General features: G+C 35.7%; 1 protein-coding gene across 2 annotated transcripts in view; it reads right to left on the bottom strand.

Moving 5' to 3' along the window:
* The window catches only part of IPO11 (importin 11), a 212354-nt gene that overhangs the window by 64017 nt on the left and 130146 nt on the right, over positions 1 to 18191 (bottom strand). For both annotated transcript variants that reach the window (XR_005010886.1, XM_036767335.1), the window contains exons 25-27: positions 17483 to 17578; positions 16333 to 16446; positions 6137 to 6258 (exon numbers count right to left, since the gene is read on the bottom strand). Coding sequence is in view for 1 of the 2 variants with exons in the window: in XM_036767335.1 (XP_036623230.1) it covers positions 6137 to 6258; positions 16333 to 16446; positions 17483 to 17578 (332 nt within the window). In the remaining variant the exon portion in view is untranslated. The remainder of the gene's footprint in view (positions 1 to 6136; positions 6259 to 16332; positions 16447 to 17482; positions 17579 to 18191) is intronic.

Here is an 18191-nt window from a genome sequence, read left to right as displayed (position 1 = left end):
ATATTTTGTGTTACAGAACCACATAAGCATTTTGACGATTATCATTTATATTGTGATTATTGCCTTGCTGATATGCCTGGACAACTATGTTCACTCCTTCATTCCTCTCTGGGCTGTATTCCTGACTCTCTGGACTTCTTCCTCCATCATGCTCTCATGTGCACACCTTCCTTTCCTCTCCCTTTAGCTTCCCTTTATTCCCCCATTAGGATGTAAGCTCCTTTGGGGAAGTAGCTATCTTTCTTTTTGCTTCTACTTGTTTTCCTAGGGCAGACATGTGGATTTGATTTGTGGAAGGTCCAACATAGCTACTAACAGCACAAGTTTGTATAGTGCCTTCCTTACAGAAACAATGTAAAACAGCTATCATAAATGTTATTATCCCCATTTCACAGATTAGGGAACTGAAGGTTGGCCTAGTTTAATAAAGTAAAAAACAAACAAACAAAAAAAAACTTTGGTTAGAAAGATGTTGTTGATTCTTTAGAACTACATAACATTTCATATTCTCCTAGTGTTTTTATAGTTGCTTAAAATTACTGTTTCAGAGCAATTAAAAAGGTACAAAACATGGGAAGTACTATAAGGCTAGAAAATCTGCATCGGGAGAAAAGCATTTAAAAAGAGGCAGTACAGAGAAATGAAATCAGCTCAAGCATTCCCTTTCTTCTACCTGACATCTCTCTGCATGAGTCATTCTGTCCTTCTTTCCTCACATCTCTCTTATTTCCCCAAACCTATCTATCTACTGTCTTCTCTCAGCAATCCTTTTGGTAAGCCTGTTTAAAAATTGCTGTTAAAAGCAAAGCCATCATCATGTCCACTCAAATCCTCATGGAAAGGAGTTATGTTATTTGGGTAGGTAATAGAAGTTCCAGGTCAATAAAAATGAAAAAATGGAATAGTTCTATTAAATGCAAATAAGAACAATTTATTTTATTTGTGGTTAGACAGAGGTTCAATAAATACACATATAATTGTAGTTGAAAATACAAACATATGTATGTCCCTGTGTACTCATACATTAATTTTTGCTAGACACAAATTTGAGAATTTATTGAACGGCATAAATAACTAAGGAAAATTGTTCAAGACACAGGGTCAGTTATCCTTTATGGTGTGGAAAATAAAAGGAATAAGAGATAGTTTTCAAAATTGACAGCATAAACAATGCATTTATGTCCAGACTTAGAAATACAGGTTAAAGACAATGAAAAACAACCCAAAAATGAAATTTCTCAGCTTATTCCTACTCAAAATATGTAGTCAACATTGCTGATTAGATTCCAGTAATAAGAATAAGCATACATCAAAGTCTGAGCCAGAATTTTGGAACAGGAAATGGCTGTTAAATGGAAAACTGGTATAGCACATTAACCAGGAAAGCACTGGGGGAAAAAACCCTCACCTACTACATAGCTGTACTGTGGAAGATAAACAGGAAGCTGGACTGAACAGCTACAGAAGCACCGTAACTACAAATATAGAACTACAAATAAATATACATTTGCCAGAATTTTTAAACTTCAACAATTTATTTTTTAATCAAAATAGCTAAATTTATCAAAGTAAATAAATAACAAAAGATTAGTTTTCAGAACAAGAACTTAAAAGGCATATGAATTACTTTAATACATTTAATTATTTTTCTTCCCAGAGGCTTAACTATAATTATTTTTAGTTTTCTTATTTATTTATTTTTCTTATTTAATTCTTTTTGCTTTAAAGGTAACTATCTTCTTTTATGTACTCATTTACATTTATATCAAAAGCCCCTCCCATGAGTGTTTAGCATTAAAGTTCCCCTGATTTTCTTCCCTAGTAAAAACAAAACAATAAAACAAAACAAACCTTTTATCCAGTTTCATTGTCTCTACCAAAAGAAAATGGTACCAGGATATGAAAAAAATGCAGCATGGAATAGTGGTTAGAATTAGATGGGCAGAATCAGATGGCCTCTGAAGTCTTGACCAGCTCTTGGATCCTCTGATCTCACTTCCTGCTTTAAGTTTCATCATAAGTGAAATCAGTTTGGTGTAAGGGGGTTGCATCTGATGGCCTCTAAGGCCCCCTTCCGGCTCTCAATTTCTGAACCTATAAAATTTACTAAAAACAACCTATCCTATCCCTTAAAGATATGGTTTCTTCGGGCAGCAGCTAGGTAGTACAGTGAGTAGAGCACTGGCCCTGGAGTCAGGAGGACCTGAGTTCAAATCCAACCTCACACACTTGACACACTAGCTGTGTGACCTTGGGCAAGTCACTTAACCCCAACTGCCCTACCTTCCCCCCTCAAAAACAAAACTAAAAACAAAAAAGATACCGTTCCTTCCAATGACCTTCTAACCATTCTTCTAGTCACCCAGGTTCAAAACTTAGGTATCATCCTTAATTTTTTATTTTCATTCATGCCCCAAATCTATTAAGGTTATCAAATCTTGTCAACAACCTCTCCTCTCTCAGTCACCCTAGTTCAAGCAATCACCACTTTTCACTTGGACTATTGCAATATCCCCCTAATTAGGTTGCCTGTATTTAATATCTCTTCTGTCCAGCCCATCCTCCACATAGCTAAAAGACTGATATTCTTAAAAGGTAGGTCAAACCATGTCACTCCCTGATTCAAGAAGCTTAGGTGGCTCCCCATTACCTTTCAAATAAAATATAAACTCCTTTATCTGGTATTTAAAGTACATTAGGATCTGATGGCAGGCAATCTTTCCAGGCTGATTATACATTAATCCCTCTCATATTCTCAAATTCACTCTAGCCAAACTAACATACTTTCCATTCTTGTACACAATCCATCAAGTATTTAAGTTTCAGATACTGTGCTAAATTCTGAGGATAAAAAGAAAAATCAAACAGTCCTTGCCCTCAAGGAACTCACATTTTATCAGGAGAGATAATATATGTAAATTAAATTTGATGTTGTTCTTTATTCTCAGAGGGGGTCAAAATGATATCACTATGTTAGAGTCAAATTTCAGCATGCAAGACTGTGGCTGATAAGACCAATAGGAGCTAAGAATGCTCTACCACAGGTTGGGGACAAATTGTCTATGCGAACATCTGGAGTAGATTCTCTAAATTTGCACATCTTGTGTTTTTGGGGTTTTTTGTTGTTGTTTTTTTTCACGACTTCAATTCTGCTTTGCTCAAAGAGCACAGAAATTTCTCCAATGAGGGTAGGCCATGCTGAGCAGTCATGTTCCAGTGTCTCCCATGTTACACAATCAATTCCAAAGTTTTTAAGAGAGACCCTGAGAGTGTTTTTGTATCACTTTTTCTGACCAGCAGGTGAACACTTGCCCTGTGTGTGTTCTCCATTAAAATAGTCTTTTTGGCAAGGGTATGTTTGGCATTTGAACAATAATTAGAACATACATGATAAAGAAAAGATGGCAGGCCACCTTAGAGAGAATGACATTAACAACTAGGGAGACTAGGAAAGGCCTCCTGGAGGTGATACTTGAATCGCGTATTAAAGTCTGAGTCTAAGAGTTAGAAGTTAGGAGGAAGCACATTCAAGATGTGGGTAACAGCCAGTGCAAAGGAGATGAAATGTCTTTTGTACACTTTGCATATTTTGTATATCTGTATATTTTGAATATTTATGAATAACATGTAGGTCAGTATGGCTGGACTACAGTGTGTGGAGGGAAGAATTAAAAAAAAATGGAAAGGCAGAAAGTGGCCAGACTATGAAAAGCATTAAATGTGAAACAAAGAACTTTATATCTGATCCTGGAGGTAACAGAAAACTAATTGAGTTTATTAAGCAGAGGACTAATAATGTCAGATCACTTTTAGAAAATCACTTTGGCTGCTGAGTGGAGGATGGGCTGGAGTGAGGAGACACTTGAGATAGGGAAACCATTTAGAAGGTTCTTTCAACACTCCTGGTAAGAAGTAGTGGGGGCCTAAACATAGGTGGTTATTGTGTGAGTGGACAAAAGAGTAAGCATGCAAGAGACCTTAAAAAGAAGATACAAGACTTCCCTCCTCTGTGCCCTTGTACAGGACGTTCTTCCATGCTGATAACATTTTCCATTTTTCTGTCTCTAGGAACGCAGCGTACCTCCCCTTCAAGACTCTACTCAAATACCACCTACCTCAAAAGACCTGTTCACTCAGTTGGTATTATCATGCCCCCCAACCACTGCAATATGTATTATATGTAACATCTGTACACTATATAAAACAAATTTGTGTTGTGTGTATATCTGTATATGTGTGTATACATATACAGTATTTATTTATGAATATGTTAAATTGACCCAATAGACTATAAGTTCTACAAAAATGGAAACTGTCTCACTACCGTTTGTATCACCTGTGCTTAACATAGTGACTGATATATGTTAGGTGCTTAATTAATTCTTATTGATTCAATGAATGAATTTAATTACTTAGCTCATGCTGCATCTATTAATATCTTTAGATATATACTCTCTTGGAAAGAGATTATCTAAAGTGCTATTTCGGTAATAATGATAAATTTCTTAATACTTCCCTTGTGTGTTTATGTAGTGATAAGAAAGTCTGAAATATATTTTCTTGTAATTTTCATTATATTTAAAAAAATGTGGGGCGGGGAGGGACACAAATGCCTCATGCATATTTCCATAAGAAATCAGATTGAACAGGAGAACAAATGTGATAGCATGGGATAGTGGAATGAAGTATGTTCTAGGGAAGTGATGGGTTTTACAACTTTTACAATTTTACAACAATAAAAGGTTTTACAACAAAAGGTGGAAATTGGGCAAATCACAACGAAAACAAGACCATGGTGGCAATCCTAAACATCCATGCATATCTTTTTAAATTAAATTAATGGATCCCTATCTATATTTTTATGATGGTAAAAGTTATCAAGCAAAGTCAGCAATATTTATGGTCTTTTATTTTAAAAAATCATCTATATAAACTAAGTTTTATTTCAATTGTTAGAGACACTAATGGGCTAACAAGATCTCTAATCTAAACTAAATAGAAGGCTAGTCATTTTAGTAAATAGTAATCCAGGTCTTGTACTGGCATCGCAATCAATTTTGCCATCAACAGGTAGTTGCAGAGATCATATTGCTATAATCAAAGTCAAGTACCCCAACAAGGTAAATATTTACATTTATAAAGAGTCTTAATAATCCCTAAGTCATTATTTTCCCACCAGAGTACAAGATATACTTTATTTACATAAAATATCAATATGTATATGAATGCTACAGCTCTGATACTTCATTTCTAAAAGAAATAAAAAAGACAGTAATTTTCATATTAAGTGTTTTGATCTCTGAATATGTGAATCTGTAGTTAGGAAATTAACATTTTGTAAACAGAAGTACTTATTCATTTTAAACACTATCAAAAAATGTTTCCATTCATGACACAAATATCAGAATATAAAAAAAAACTAATAGGTTTTTCTCACTGCATTAGATTTAGAAAGCTTTGCAAAGTATTTTACAGCAGAAAAACCAAATCTATCATGACATGATTCTTTTCATTTCATTTCTATAATATAAAATTAATACCTTAAGCAGTAAGAAAATTGTCACACTTAAGATATGCATTAACTGAAAGGGCTGAGGTAACCTCTAAGTTTCTTTAAAGATAATCCTAAATGACAAGAGAAATACAAATAAGGTATTAGCACTTTTGGCTTACCTGACAGGAAATAAGATATTTTAAATATTTATTACGAGTATGAAGAATTAAACATTACAAGAATAAACATACTGAGCCTACAATGAGGCCTGATATAATAATGAACAATCTGAGAATATATACAGGAATCAAAACAAAATTTATCAAAATTACCAAAAGAACAATTTTTCAGAAACTTTTTTTTTCAGTTTTTCAAGTGAAATTCTCCTGTGCAATGAAAAAAATTGCTCCAATAAGTAAAAGTTTTGACTCTAGGAATAATAGCCTGTTGACACATACTAACTAGGATTTTTAAAAAAAATCATCTGGTTGATAGAATACACATACCTATGTGCACATATAAAAAAATCTGGCACTGCCCCCCCATACACACACAATATGGATATACTGACAGAAAAATGATATAGTGATACATTCTTAAGTAAAAGAAATTTTCTTTCGAGAAAAAAATTTAACCACTCACCCATTATCAGATGGCAGAAGTGAAAGTAACGCCAAAGCAGAAAGTTTTCTTCTTTCTGGTTGGGTAATGCTGTCCATGCGATCAACCCACATTTCAATCATATTGCCCAGAAGCTGGTCCATCTACATAATACAAAAAGAGGAAGCTCAAGATATTTTAATTTAAATGAGACTAGATATTATTAATGTTTAAAACCAATCAACTTCACTTAACCCCAATTGCCCTGCCTTCCTCCCTCCAAAAAACAAATAAACAAACAAGAAAACAAAAAAAACCAATCAACTAATACCTATTAAGCACCTCCTATGTGCCAGGAACTGTGCTATGTGCTGGGCATTCAAATATACAATCCCTAGGTACAAGAAGCTTACATTCCAACAGAGGAGAGAATAAGCACATATGTAAGTACATGAAAAACATTTTTAAAAATACAAATAATATAGGGTAATAAAAATAAAGGTCGTTTGGGATGGAGGACACTAGTAGTTGGGATAATCAGGAGAGGCTTCATGGAAAACATGGGGCTAGAGCTTTGTATTAAAGGAAGACAGGGAGATACCATGAGGTGGCAGTGAGGACAAAGTATACATGGGAGATGAGCAATACTTACAAAGGGAGAGAGGGAGAATGAGAGAGAAGGAGAAGGGGAGAGGGAGATGTATATAAGGAATGAAGAGAAGGCCAGTATGGTTGGATCTCAGAGTACAAGAAGAGGAGTAAAATCTAATGAGGCTGGAAAGATAAGTTGGAGGCAAGTTGCGAAAGGTTTTAAAAGCTAACAGAGGAGTTTATATTTTATCCTAGTATAAAAAGGGAGACACTGGCAATTGGTTGGGTAGGGAAGTTGACATGGTCAGATGCACATTTTAAAAAAAAATCACTTTGGTATCAGCAAGGACAGATTGCAAAAGTGACAAACTTGAGGCAGAGAGACCAATTAGGAATCTATTACAATAACCTAAGTGAGAGGCAATGAGGGCCTGAATTAGGGTGGCAGGTGTTAAAGGGTGCTGCAGAGGTAAAAATGACAATATTTGGCAAATGAATGGACTCCTGGGATGAAGGAGAATGAGGAGTCTAGGATAATAACAAGGTTACAAATCTGAGAGAATGGAAGAACAGTAATTCCTCTTATGATACAAGCCAATTTGGAGGAGGAATGGAGTGGGGCAGGCAGTGGGGAGAACAACTCAAAGAAGATAATAATTTCTGTTCTGGACATATTGAGTTTGAGATGTCTTCAAGACATGTAGGTTTAAATGTCTAAAGGAAGTTAGTGATGCAAGACTGAAAGTTCCACGGTAAGACAGGATACATCTATAGATAGGAATATCACTGGCATATAGATGGTACTAAACTGACTAATCTTGAGGAGTTGATAAACTCACTGAGAGTGTAGAATGAAAAAAGAACACAGGACAGAGTTTTGGACACTATTAAAATAGTAAGGGGGCATCATACAAATGAGGAGCCTGTAAAGAAGCCTGAGAAGGAATGGTTGTGGACACTAAACTGTAAGTGGCATAATAGGTAAAAATGGGGAGGGAAGTGAGCATCTTTACTTGTGAGGAAAAATCTATTCTCCTAAAGTGCATACTGTTTTTTTTTTCTATTTTAAAATCTAGAAAAAAGCCTCACTAATATTGAAAGTATTTATCAGTCCACAAACCATTAGTGAATTATGCCACCTAAAAAGAGGTTTGTAGCTGGGAAGACAAATGACATGTGAATTATGTACTATTCATTTAGAAAGAAACTGTTATTCTCCTGTATTAAGAAACTATATAAAACACTGATTTAGCCAATTTTTCCCCTTAAGCTAGAAATAAATCTGAGCTTGCATGATGGGATACTTTTAAGTTATGATAAATTATAAATTGATCAAGAATGAAATGAGCAGAACTAGAAAAAAAAACTAGGAAAAAAAAACAGCCACATTGCAAAGACTTTGAAAACTGATCAGTATAATGACTATCCATAATTCAAGAGATCTGATGATGATATATTCTAGCCACCTCCTGGCAAAGAGGTGACAGCTTCGGGTACAGAATGAAACTCATTATTTTGTGAACAGGGCCAATGACAGAATTTGTTTTTCTTTTTCCCCTCAATGTAATGAGAGGAAGCAGGAAGAGTAACTAAATTTCTGTTATTTTTATTTAAAAAAGTTAAATTTTAAAAGGCCTCCCAACTCACTATTCACTTCTCTGTGAAAAAGGGAACTTACTTAACCTCTCTAGACTCTCTTCTGTTAAATGAGTGGCAAGGTGAACTCTAATGCCCTTTCTGACTCTAAAGCTATGGTATAAAAAATAAAATATTAAATGATTTGAAAGAAGGATAAAAGGAAATCATAATCATTGATCTAGTGAGAGGTGGGAGGTGGGGGGGGGGAGGCGGTTAGGAAACTGGAAACATTTCCTTTAAGGAGATTGTGTGAGACCCTGGTTCTGCAATGAGAGAACCTTGGTTCAAATCTGACCTCTGATGCTTACTACAAGCAAGACCTTTGGTTACCCTTCTTATCCCTGGCCTTCATTATCCTCATCTATAAAATGAATGAGTTGGACTAGATGGTCTCTGAGCTCCTTTCTAGCTCAATTTATATCTGTGATCCAAAAATTAAAAAAAAACCACCATAAACCCCTTATCAATTTATGAAAATTTCCCTGATGATTTTACTCTCCTGAATAATAAATGAAGTACAACGAACTTAATTTCCATTAAGAAATGCAAATGATCTCATAATGTTAATCTCTTAAAATTAACCCCTTATCAATATCCCACTGACCCTGGAAAATCAGGGAAATAGTCTATAGTAGGCGACAATCATTTCTTTTAGGCAAACTAGCTTATACAAACACACTATTAGGGAAATTATAAAAGTTTAAGAAAAAAAGAACAATTTTAAAATAAATATGGTAATTCATCAAAGGCAATAAATTTTGAAATGGCTATGTAATTGTGAACATTGTCAAAAAAGAACAACAACAAAAAGTTGCCGAAGCTTTCAGCAACAACCTGCCCATGGTAAAGGCCTGTGAAATAAGTTTTAAGAGAATATAATGGAGCACCCTTCTCCCAGCCAAGGGATATCTACTAATATTCATAGCTGACTGGACACCAAAATACAAGAATGATTAATAGCACTGCCCCAAACAATATTATTTTAATAGTATAATTAATGCATTTGAAACAAAGCCTATTGAAAAGTTGAATCAATGGCCCAAGATGTAAACTGCAAAATCAATGATGATCTGAACTACTTTTTATAATGATATTCTAAGAAACAATCACTATTAAGGGATAGATGTAATGACAACTATCTAATTTTGTCAGTCACGAATAGCTGATATAATTAAATATTAGTTAATACTCTATTATTATATCATTACAAATAATAAAAATTACAAAAAGGAGATAAATAGAAGGAATGAGAAAGTAGGAGGCATTTTTTTCAATATACAATAAATGTGTAATACTAAAGAAACATAGGAATCTTAGGATTCACTTTTATCTCTCTCCTAGGTCGAGTTTGGGTATAGTGTGCATATATGGATGTTTTAAAACTATGAAAAATTCACTTAAACAGGATTGTCAACTTAAGGGGTCTATTAATTAGGTCACAGATTCCTTCTAAGAAACTTCACAACACCTCAATTCAGTGAATTTAAAAATTGAGTGCTGTCATGTGACTCCTACTTCTAAGAATAGTTAGTATTCAACATTCTTTACTGCATATTCTTCAATTAAATGCCAATAAAATCCAACAATCAGTATATTATTATTTTCAACAAAATATCTTTATGAGAGATTAATCTGACACTCATGTTGTAAAAAATAAGTAGTAGGTTACACAATAACAGACCAAAAAAAAAAAATCTAACAATTCTCTGCAGTGCCCAGTGGACTCATGACTGCTTGATTTATGTGCTTTTATTCCTATCAGGCAGGTGATACAAGTATTATCATCACTCCCATTTTAAAAATAAGCAAACTGAGGCCCAGAGAGGTTCAGTGACATGTCCACTGTCATGCTGCTAATAACTGATGTAGCCAGGATTTAAAGTATGATATACTGTAACCAAGTCTAATGTTTTTCCAACAAAAAGGTCTTATGCTGTGAAATGTTCAAAATAAATGTAGAAATTAGCTATGACACAAATTTAGAAGCATTTAGGTAATTTAAAACTTGTCAGAAAAAAAAAACTTTTCTTTTTGCAATCAAGGACTACCACTTTTACAGAGGAAGAAGGAAGACAATAATGCAACTAACATTCCAACCACCAGACTTCGGGGCTTTTATTTATGTAGCATCTAAACATATGATACATTATGGCATTACTTTACAATAGTCAATAAATATTTATTAAGCACCTACCATGTGCCAGAAAACATGCAGGACTACATGAAAGCATACATACATACATATATGTTACCTTGCTTACTATAGTATGGAACAAATATACATTCTGTCTCTCCAGTAAAATCATAAGCTCCATCAGAACAGAAACTACCTTAATTCAGTTTATGTATCTAACCCGAAGAATGTCATATACTACAAAGTAAATAATAAATGCACCCCTGCTAAAACAATATTATTCATTTTACTCAAGATGCAGTTTGAAACATTGTTTTGTATTGTTTTATCAGTTACTTTTTACTGAAATATACTGCCTCAGATACTTTTTGTATTTCCAATTATGATTTTATCATATGCAGTTGTCATTTCCTTTGTTGCTGCAGCATTAAAAACAGATCTGTGATATTTTTATACATATTTTGGACATTTGCTGGCTAGAAAACTTATTTGGAACATACACTGCTTTTTGCTTCTCTCATGAGACTCAATGGGAAAACTGAAATCTGCTTTAAAGTAAATCTACCTGAACCTAATTTACTATGCTAAGGAAGAACTTTCTGGAATGTTGGTGTCCCACACATTTCTCCTCAATATTTTGGAATTTATTAAATGCTTTAGAATAACCAAAATTTGACCTTAATGTTGTCAATGGTTTGATATTTTACTAAAAACAATTATGCATTATTTTACAATCAAGATATTTCTCTGCTATTTTAAAAACACTTAAGAAAAACTGGCTGCTATTTATATTTTTTAAGGTTAGTTTTCTCATCTGTAAAAAGAGAAAAATAATACCAACTACCTCACAGGCTTGTTGTGAGGCTCAAATGAGATAACACACAAACACTTTTGACATAAACACTTTACAAACTTCAAGCACTGTGTAAATACTAGTTATTATCATCACTGTTATTGTTATTGGGGCAACCAGGTGTCAAAGTGGATAGAGTGCTGGGCATGGAATAAGGAAGACTCATCTTCACGAGTTCAAATCCAGCCTGGGACACTTAACTGGCTGTGTGACCCTAGGCAAGTCAATTAACCCTATTTGTCTCAGTTTCCTCATCTTTCAAATGAGCTGGAGAAGGAAACTATTTCAGTATTTCTGCCAAAAAAGCCCAAGTAGAGCCACAGAGTCGGACTGAACGACAGCAATTATTATTATTATCAATTAATTAATAAAAACGTAACATAGGGGGTGGAGCCAAGATGGCAGCTGGTAAGCAGGGACTAGAGTGAGCTCCATACCGAGTCCCTCCAAAAACCTATAAAAAATGTCTCTGAACCAATTCTAGAACGGCAGAACCCACAGAACAGCAGAGAGAAGCAGGGCTCCAGCCCAGGACAGCCTGGATGGTCTCTGGGTGAGGTCTATTCCACACGGAGCTGGGAACGGAGTGGAGCAGAGCCCAGCCTGAGTGGCGTGGAACAACCAAACTTGGAGTCAGGGGGATGGGGCCCCTAGAGCCCTGAATATGTGAGCTGCGGCAGTTAACAGACCCCTCGACCCACAAACACCAAAGACTATGGAGAAGGTTAGTGGGAAAAGCTGCGGGAGTGGAAGGAGTTCGCGGTTCGGCTTCCAGCCCCGGGGGGGCAGCGGAGGTGGGGCAGCTACAGCTGTTGTTACTTCCAGCTCCAGGCCCACCTGGTGGGAGGAATTAAGTGGCGGATCAGAGCAGGGGTGCACAGCCTCCTGAAGATCTAAGCCCAGTTCGGGTTGGGGGTTCTTGGGGAAGGAGTAGTGCGGGTCTGACAGAGCTGGCACCTCCCCCCCAAACGTGGAACATAGAACTCTCCAGTCTACAAGCAGTCATACCCCACTGAAAAACTCAAGGGTCAAGTTAGTTGGTTGGGAATATGGCCAAGACGCGCCCAGATGCAGTCTCAGACTTTGGATTCTTTCTTTGGTGACAAAGAAGACCAAAACATACAGCCTAAAGAAGACAACAAAGTCATAGAGCCTACAACAAAAGCCTCCAAGAAAAACACAAACTGGCCCCAGGCCATAGAAGAACTCAAAAAGGATTTGGAAAAGCAAGTTAGAGAAGTAGAGGAAAAATTGGGAAGAGAAATGAGAAGGATGCGAGAAAACCATGAAAAACAAGTCAATGACTTGCTAAAGGAGACCCAAAAAATACCTGAAAAATACACTGAAGAAAACAACACCTTAAAAAACAGACTAACTCAAATGGCAAAAGAGCTCCAAAAAGCCAATGAGGAGAAGAATGCCTTGAAAGGCACAATTAGCCAAATGGAAAAGGAGGTCCAAAAGACCACTGAAGAAAATACTACTTTAAAAATTAGACTGGAGTAAGTGGAAGCTAGTGACTTTATGAGAAATCAGGATATTATAAAACAGAAACAAAGGAATGAAAAAATGGAAGACAATGTGAAATATCTCCTTGGAAAAACCACTGACCTGGAAAATAGATCCAGGAGAGATAATTTAAAAATTATTGGACTACCTGAAAGCCATGATCAAAAAAAGAGCCTAGATACCATCTTTCAAGAAATTATCAAGGAGAACTGCCCTGATATTCTAGAGCCACAGGGCAAAATAGAAATTGAAAGAATCCATCGATCGCCTCCTCAAATAGATCCCAAAAAGAAATCTCCTAGGAATATTGTCGCCAAATTCCAGAGCTTCCAGATCAAGGAGAAAATACTGCAAGCAGCCAGAAAGAAACAATTTGAGTATTGTGGAAACCCAATCAGAATAACCCAAGATCTGGCAGCTTCTACATTAAGAGATCGAAGGGCTTGGAATGCGATATTCTGGAGGTCAATGGAGCTAGGATTAAAACCTAGAATCACCTACCCAGCAAAACTGAGTATCATGTTCCAAGGCAAAATATGGACTTTCAATAAAATAGAGGATTTTCAAGCTTTCTCAGTGAACTGTTTTGTTTACATTCCTACATGGAAAGATGATGTGTATGATTCATAAGACCTCAGTATTAGGGTAGTTGAAGGGAATATGCATATATACATAAGTGAATGTGTATGTATGTATATATCTATGTGTATATGTATGTATGTGTATGTATGTGTATATACATATATATATATATATATATATATATATATATATATATATATATATATATATATATACGTAAAGAGAGAGAGCAGACACAGGGTGAGTTGAAGATGAAGGGAAGATATCTAAAAGAAATAAAATGAAATTAAGGGATGAGAGAGCAACATACTGAGAGAGGGAGATAGGGAGAGATAGAATGGGGTGGATTATCTCGCATAAAGGTGGCAAGAGGAAGCAATTCTGTGGGAGGAGGGGAGAGGGCAGGTGAGGGGGGAATGAATGAACCTTGCTCTCATCAGATTTGGCCTGAGGAGGGAATACCATACATACTCAGTTGGGTGTCCTACCCCACAGGAAAGAAGAGGGAGGAAGATAAAAAAAAATAAAGGGGGTGGGGGATGATGGAGGGGAGGGCAGATGGGGGTGGAGGTAATCAAAACAAACACTTTGGGAAGGGGAAAGGGTCAAGGGAGAAAATTCAATAAAGCGGGATTGGTTGGGAGGGAGCAAAATGTAGTTAGCCTTTCACAGCATGAGTATTGTGGAAGGGTTATACGTAATGATACATGTGTGGCCTAGGTTGAATTGCTCGACTTCTTGGGGAGGGTGGGTGGGAAGGGAAGAGGGGAGAGAATTTGGAACTCAAAGCTTTAAAAACAGATGTTCAAAAAAAAAATGTTTTTGTATGCAACTAAAAAATAAGATACACAGGCAATGGGGGGTAGAAATTTATCTTGCCCTACAAGAAAGGAAGGGAAAAGGTGATGAGAGGGGAGGGGGGTGATAGAGGGGAGGGCTGACTGGGGAACAGGGCAACCAGAATAGATGCCATCTTGGAGTGGGGGGGAGGGCAGAAATGGGGAGAAAATTTGTAATTCAAACTGTTGTGAAAATCAATGCTGAAAACCAAATATGTTAAATAAATAAATTTAAATAAAAAAAAAAACGTAACATGCCTCTGGTTGGTGGGGAAAATTACCAGGTCAAGTTGGTCACAGAGCTGCCTTTTGTGACATAGTACAGCTGTGTGGGATAAGATCCTAGTGTCGCCCAGGACAACAACAACAATAATAACACAGCTAACATTCACCTAAATAAATGTTAAACACTCTGAAGTATAAAATACTTCAGAGTCTGTAAAACACTTCCCATGCATTACCTCATTTGGTCCTCCCAACATTCCTATACAGCGCTACTATCCCCACTTTATTGTAAATGATGAAATTGAGGCTGAGTGACTTGCTCAAGATCAGTGACAAGGAGTGGGGAGCCCCCTTAATAAAAGGATTTGTTCTGTGAAGCCTGGATTCAATCAAAGGCCACACCTGAGGACCTAGACGGGCACATGTGGCCTCAAGGTTGCAGGTTCCCCACCCCTGACAGAGACCATATGTTAAGACAGGTTTTAAACTCAGGTCTTCCTAAGTCCAAATCCAGCACATTATAAGTTACGCTACCTTCCTGATGTCTGTGTATTGGTACTAGAAGGGAATTTTCCCAATGATTTTAAAGGTTAGCAGATGATGTTAATGTCCTATGTATATCATATATGTATAACAACTGACATCTAGTGAGATGGTGAGAAGGGACAGGGTGAGGAGGTGGTGGGAGGAGTGAAACAGGAATCTCCTCCACAGCTCACTGTCCACTATTTTTCAATATGTAACATCTCACCACCTGCAGTTGCTCCATCCCTCATTTCCCCCCAGTGTCTTTTTCACTGGAATAATGAACAAATTATTTTTGAAAGAAAAAAAGAGAACTAAATATTTGCATAAATCTATATATACATGTTCACATGCATGGAGAGAGGGTTGCAAAACAGTATGTAAAAAGAATAAAAAGCAAAGAAATTTGAGGATTTTGTACTTTTACCTCTTATGGAATTCAGAATCTCAAAAAAAGGAATATTAAATGAGCAGACTATCTACCACAACGAAACTAAAAATTACATATACCAAATCTTTAATGGCAAAGCTACTAATAATGATGGTATTTATTTATTTATAGACATCATATAATATGATCATAGTTTAAGAATTCTTTAAATTCGTATGATACATTATATTTTGTCATTTGCATTTTAATTAATGCATTTTTTTACCTAGTACTCAGCACAAAAGGGCTATGTAAATGCTAGTTATTATTATTCTAATAATAAATGTTGAGTTGAATTGAAAAATAAGAAACAAAAGGGGAACTGGGACAATCTGGGAGGACTTTATAAGTCCTTTAATGTTTCAGTTTTATGACAGAAAAAAGACAGGCAAATGGGATTTGAAGGTGAGTGGTATTACAAAAATATGAACACATGCCTCTATCATATCTAATTCACAAATTATGTATCAAACATATCATATCAAATTGACAAATTTAAAATAATTACCATACAGAGAATAACATGGGATCATAGATTTACAGCTGGAAGACACAAACTTTAGAGGCCAAGTTCAAACCCAATATTTTACAAAAGAGGGAAATGAGACACATAGAGGTTAAATGACTTCCCCAGAATCACATAGCCATAAAGAGAGATGTGAACACAAGTCTTTCTGATTCCCAGGGCACTTAAATGTACCCTGTTGTCCTAGGGCTAAGATTCGATTCCCTATCAGCAGTGGACACAAGAATTCAATTTACCTCGAAAGGTTTGTATACAGTCTTAATTACCAACAACCCTACTCTGGTTTATTAGAATTTAAGAGTGAGAAGTTTTAGAACTACAAAAGAACCTTATGAAATTTGGTTTTCATTTAATGTTTAAATTAAAATACAAGCACTTATTCTTACCTCCTGGTTATATTTATGCGCCATCTGATTTAGAAGAGAAGAAAAGAAACTAGTATTTTGCAACAGAACTCGGCCCATGATTCCAAGATAAGCAGACATCACTACAGGATACCTCTGTGTAATTTAAAAAAAGTATTACTAAATACTGTTTTAAAGGGTTCAAACATAATTTTTTTTGAGATCTAAAGAATCCATAAGGACTCAGAATTGCCCAAAATTTTAAAATTTGCCTTTATATTTCTACTTTTCAGAGTATCAACGGCAAGTATGTCCTTTGTGACTTACAACTTATCACACATGTTATAAGATTATAACAAAGTATCAGTGTTCAGAAGGATAACCCTGGAAGTTTGGTAGCTCCAAGAAAATACCTGCTCCAAAAACTGAAATGGGACATCTTTTAAATTCTCTATTTCAGGATAAAATGACTTTGTCAAGGGGTTTTGGCTCTTGGCCATGTACGAAGGTTTCACTGCAGCCCCATTAGTCATAAAGCCCTAGCCTTCGAATAAACCTGGTATACTTTGATGGATCTATGATTCTTTTCAGCACCAGCATAAAGGAAACACGTCCTACCCTGGCATTCTTTGAAGAGGAGGGGTCTATGGGGGCAATAAGGTTTTGGGAAATGGCCAGTGGACCCACTCTATAATTAGGCACTTATCTGAGATATCTTCCCCTCTCCAACAAACAAACAAAAAAACAACCTGAGGAGAAGTATGGTACTCCTTCATTAGTTCCTAAGCTAATCCAGCAACATCTACATTTAAAGGTTAGTGACCATTTTTGTATAACTTAAAACTGAATAAAGAGGGTGATGAGATTGTTTAGGACAGACGTGTCAAACATGTGGCCCTCAACACTCCAGAGGATGGCGTGAACCAGATTAAAATATAATCGGGAAATATCTAACAAAATAAAATTACAATAAAACATAGATAGTATTAATATGTGGTTTTCGAAGTCAACAGGAGACCTTCATGGATTTTGATGTACAACTGAATGACCCCCATTTCTATTTGAGTTTGACACCATTGCTCTAGGCAACTATGTTTCTCTTAATCAACTTGACCCTTTTCCTGGCCCCAAAAAACCCTCTCTTTTAAAGGTAAAACTGAGAATCCCAAATTAACCATAAAGAAAGTCTTACCTCTCCATCTATAATGCCCCTGAACACACCCGGTAAAATTGGTTGAAACATTTGAGGGCCTAATGTTGGATTCACTTTAAGAACACTTTCCACTACCTGAAAAATAAGAAAGCAGATTGAAGAGTCAATGAAAAAACTCAACGTCTCATGAAAAAAATTAGTATATCATATAATAAATGAAATAATATTCAAGACATAAATAGCATTTCTATTGTGTTATTTTAAATGTGACTAAATGAATATAATAAACTACATCACAAAGCTGCATGAGCAAAAGTTTATATAAACCTGATATTTATACTAGATCTATCATTTAAAATTACCAGAAATAACATAATACTATTTACAACAGTTAAAACCACAAGTTATCTAATAAGCAACTATGAGAAAATGTGAGATGAGCAGCTGTCAAGCCTTTCTAGGTATTTCAAACTATCAACTACATTATGTCTACCTAAATGACCAACACTTTAAACTCCATGTGCTTTTGAACCCATCCCCTTTTCTGTAATATGGAATTTTGTTCATCTATACCTAGAAGCACAATGATGTTACATCCCTTTTTGAAAACAGAAGGGCTAAAGTTGGGAAGACTAGCCTAATATTTTTTTTCTTTTATATATGTCCTGCATTATCCGAAATATCACATGATATTAATTGAATCACCTGCCATAGGACTATAAGAACTCATATTGTCTTCATTCTATGG

Source organism: Trichosurus vulpecula, chromosome 1 (genome assembly GCF_011100635.1).
Source record: "Trichosurus vulpecula isolate mTriVul1 chromosome 1, mTriVul1.pri, whole genome shotgun sequence".
Lineage (NCBI taxonomy): Eukaryota > Metazoa > Chordata > Mammalia > Diprotodontia > Phalangeridae > Trichosurus > Trichosurus vulpecula.
Note: the sequence above shows the minus strand (reverse complement) of the source record. Positions and strands in the feature narration are given on the sequence as shown.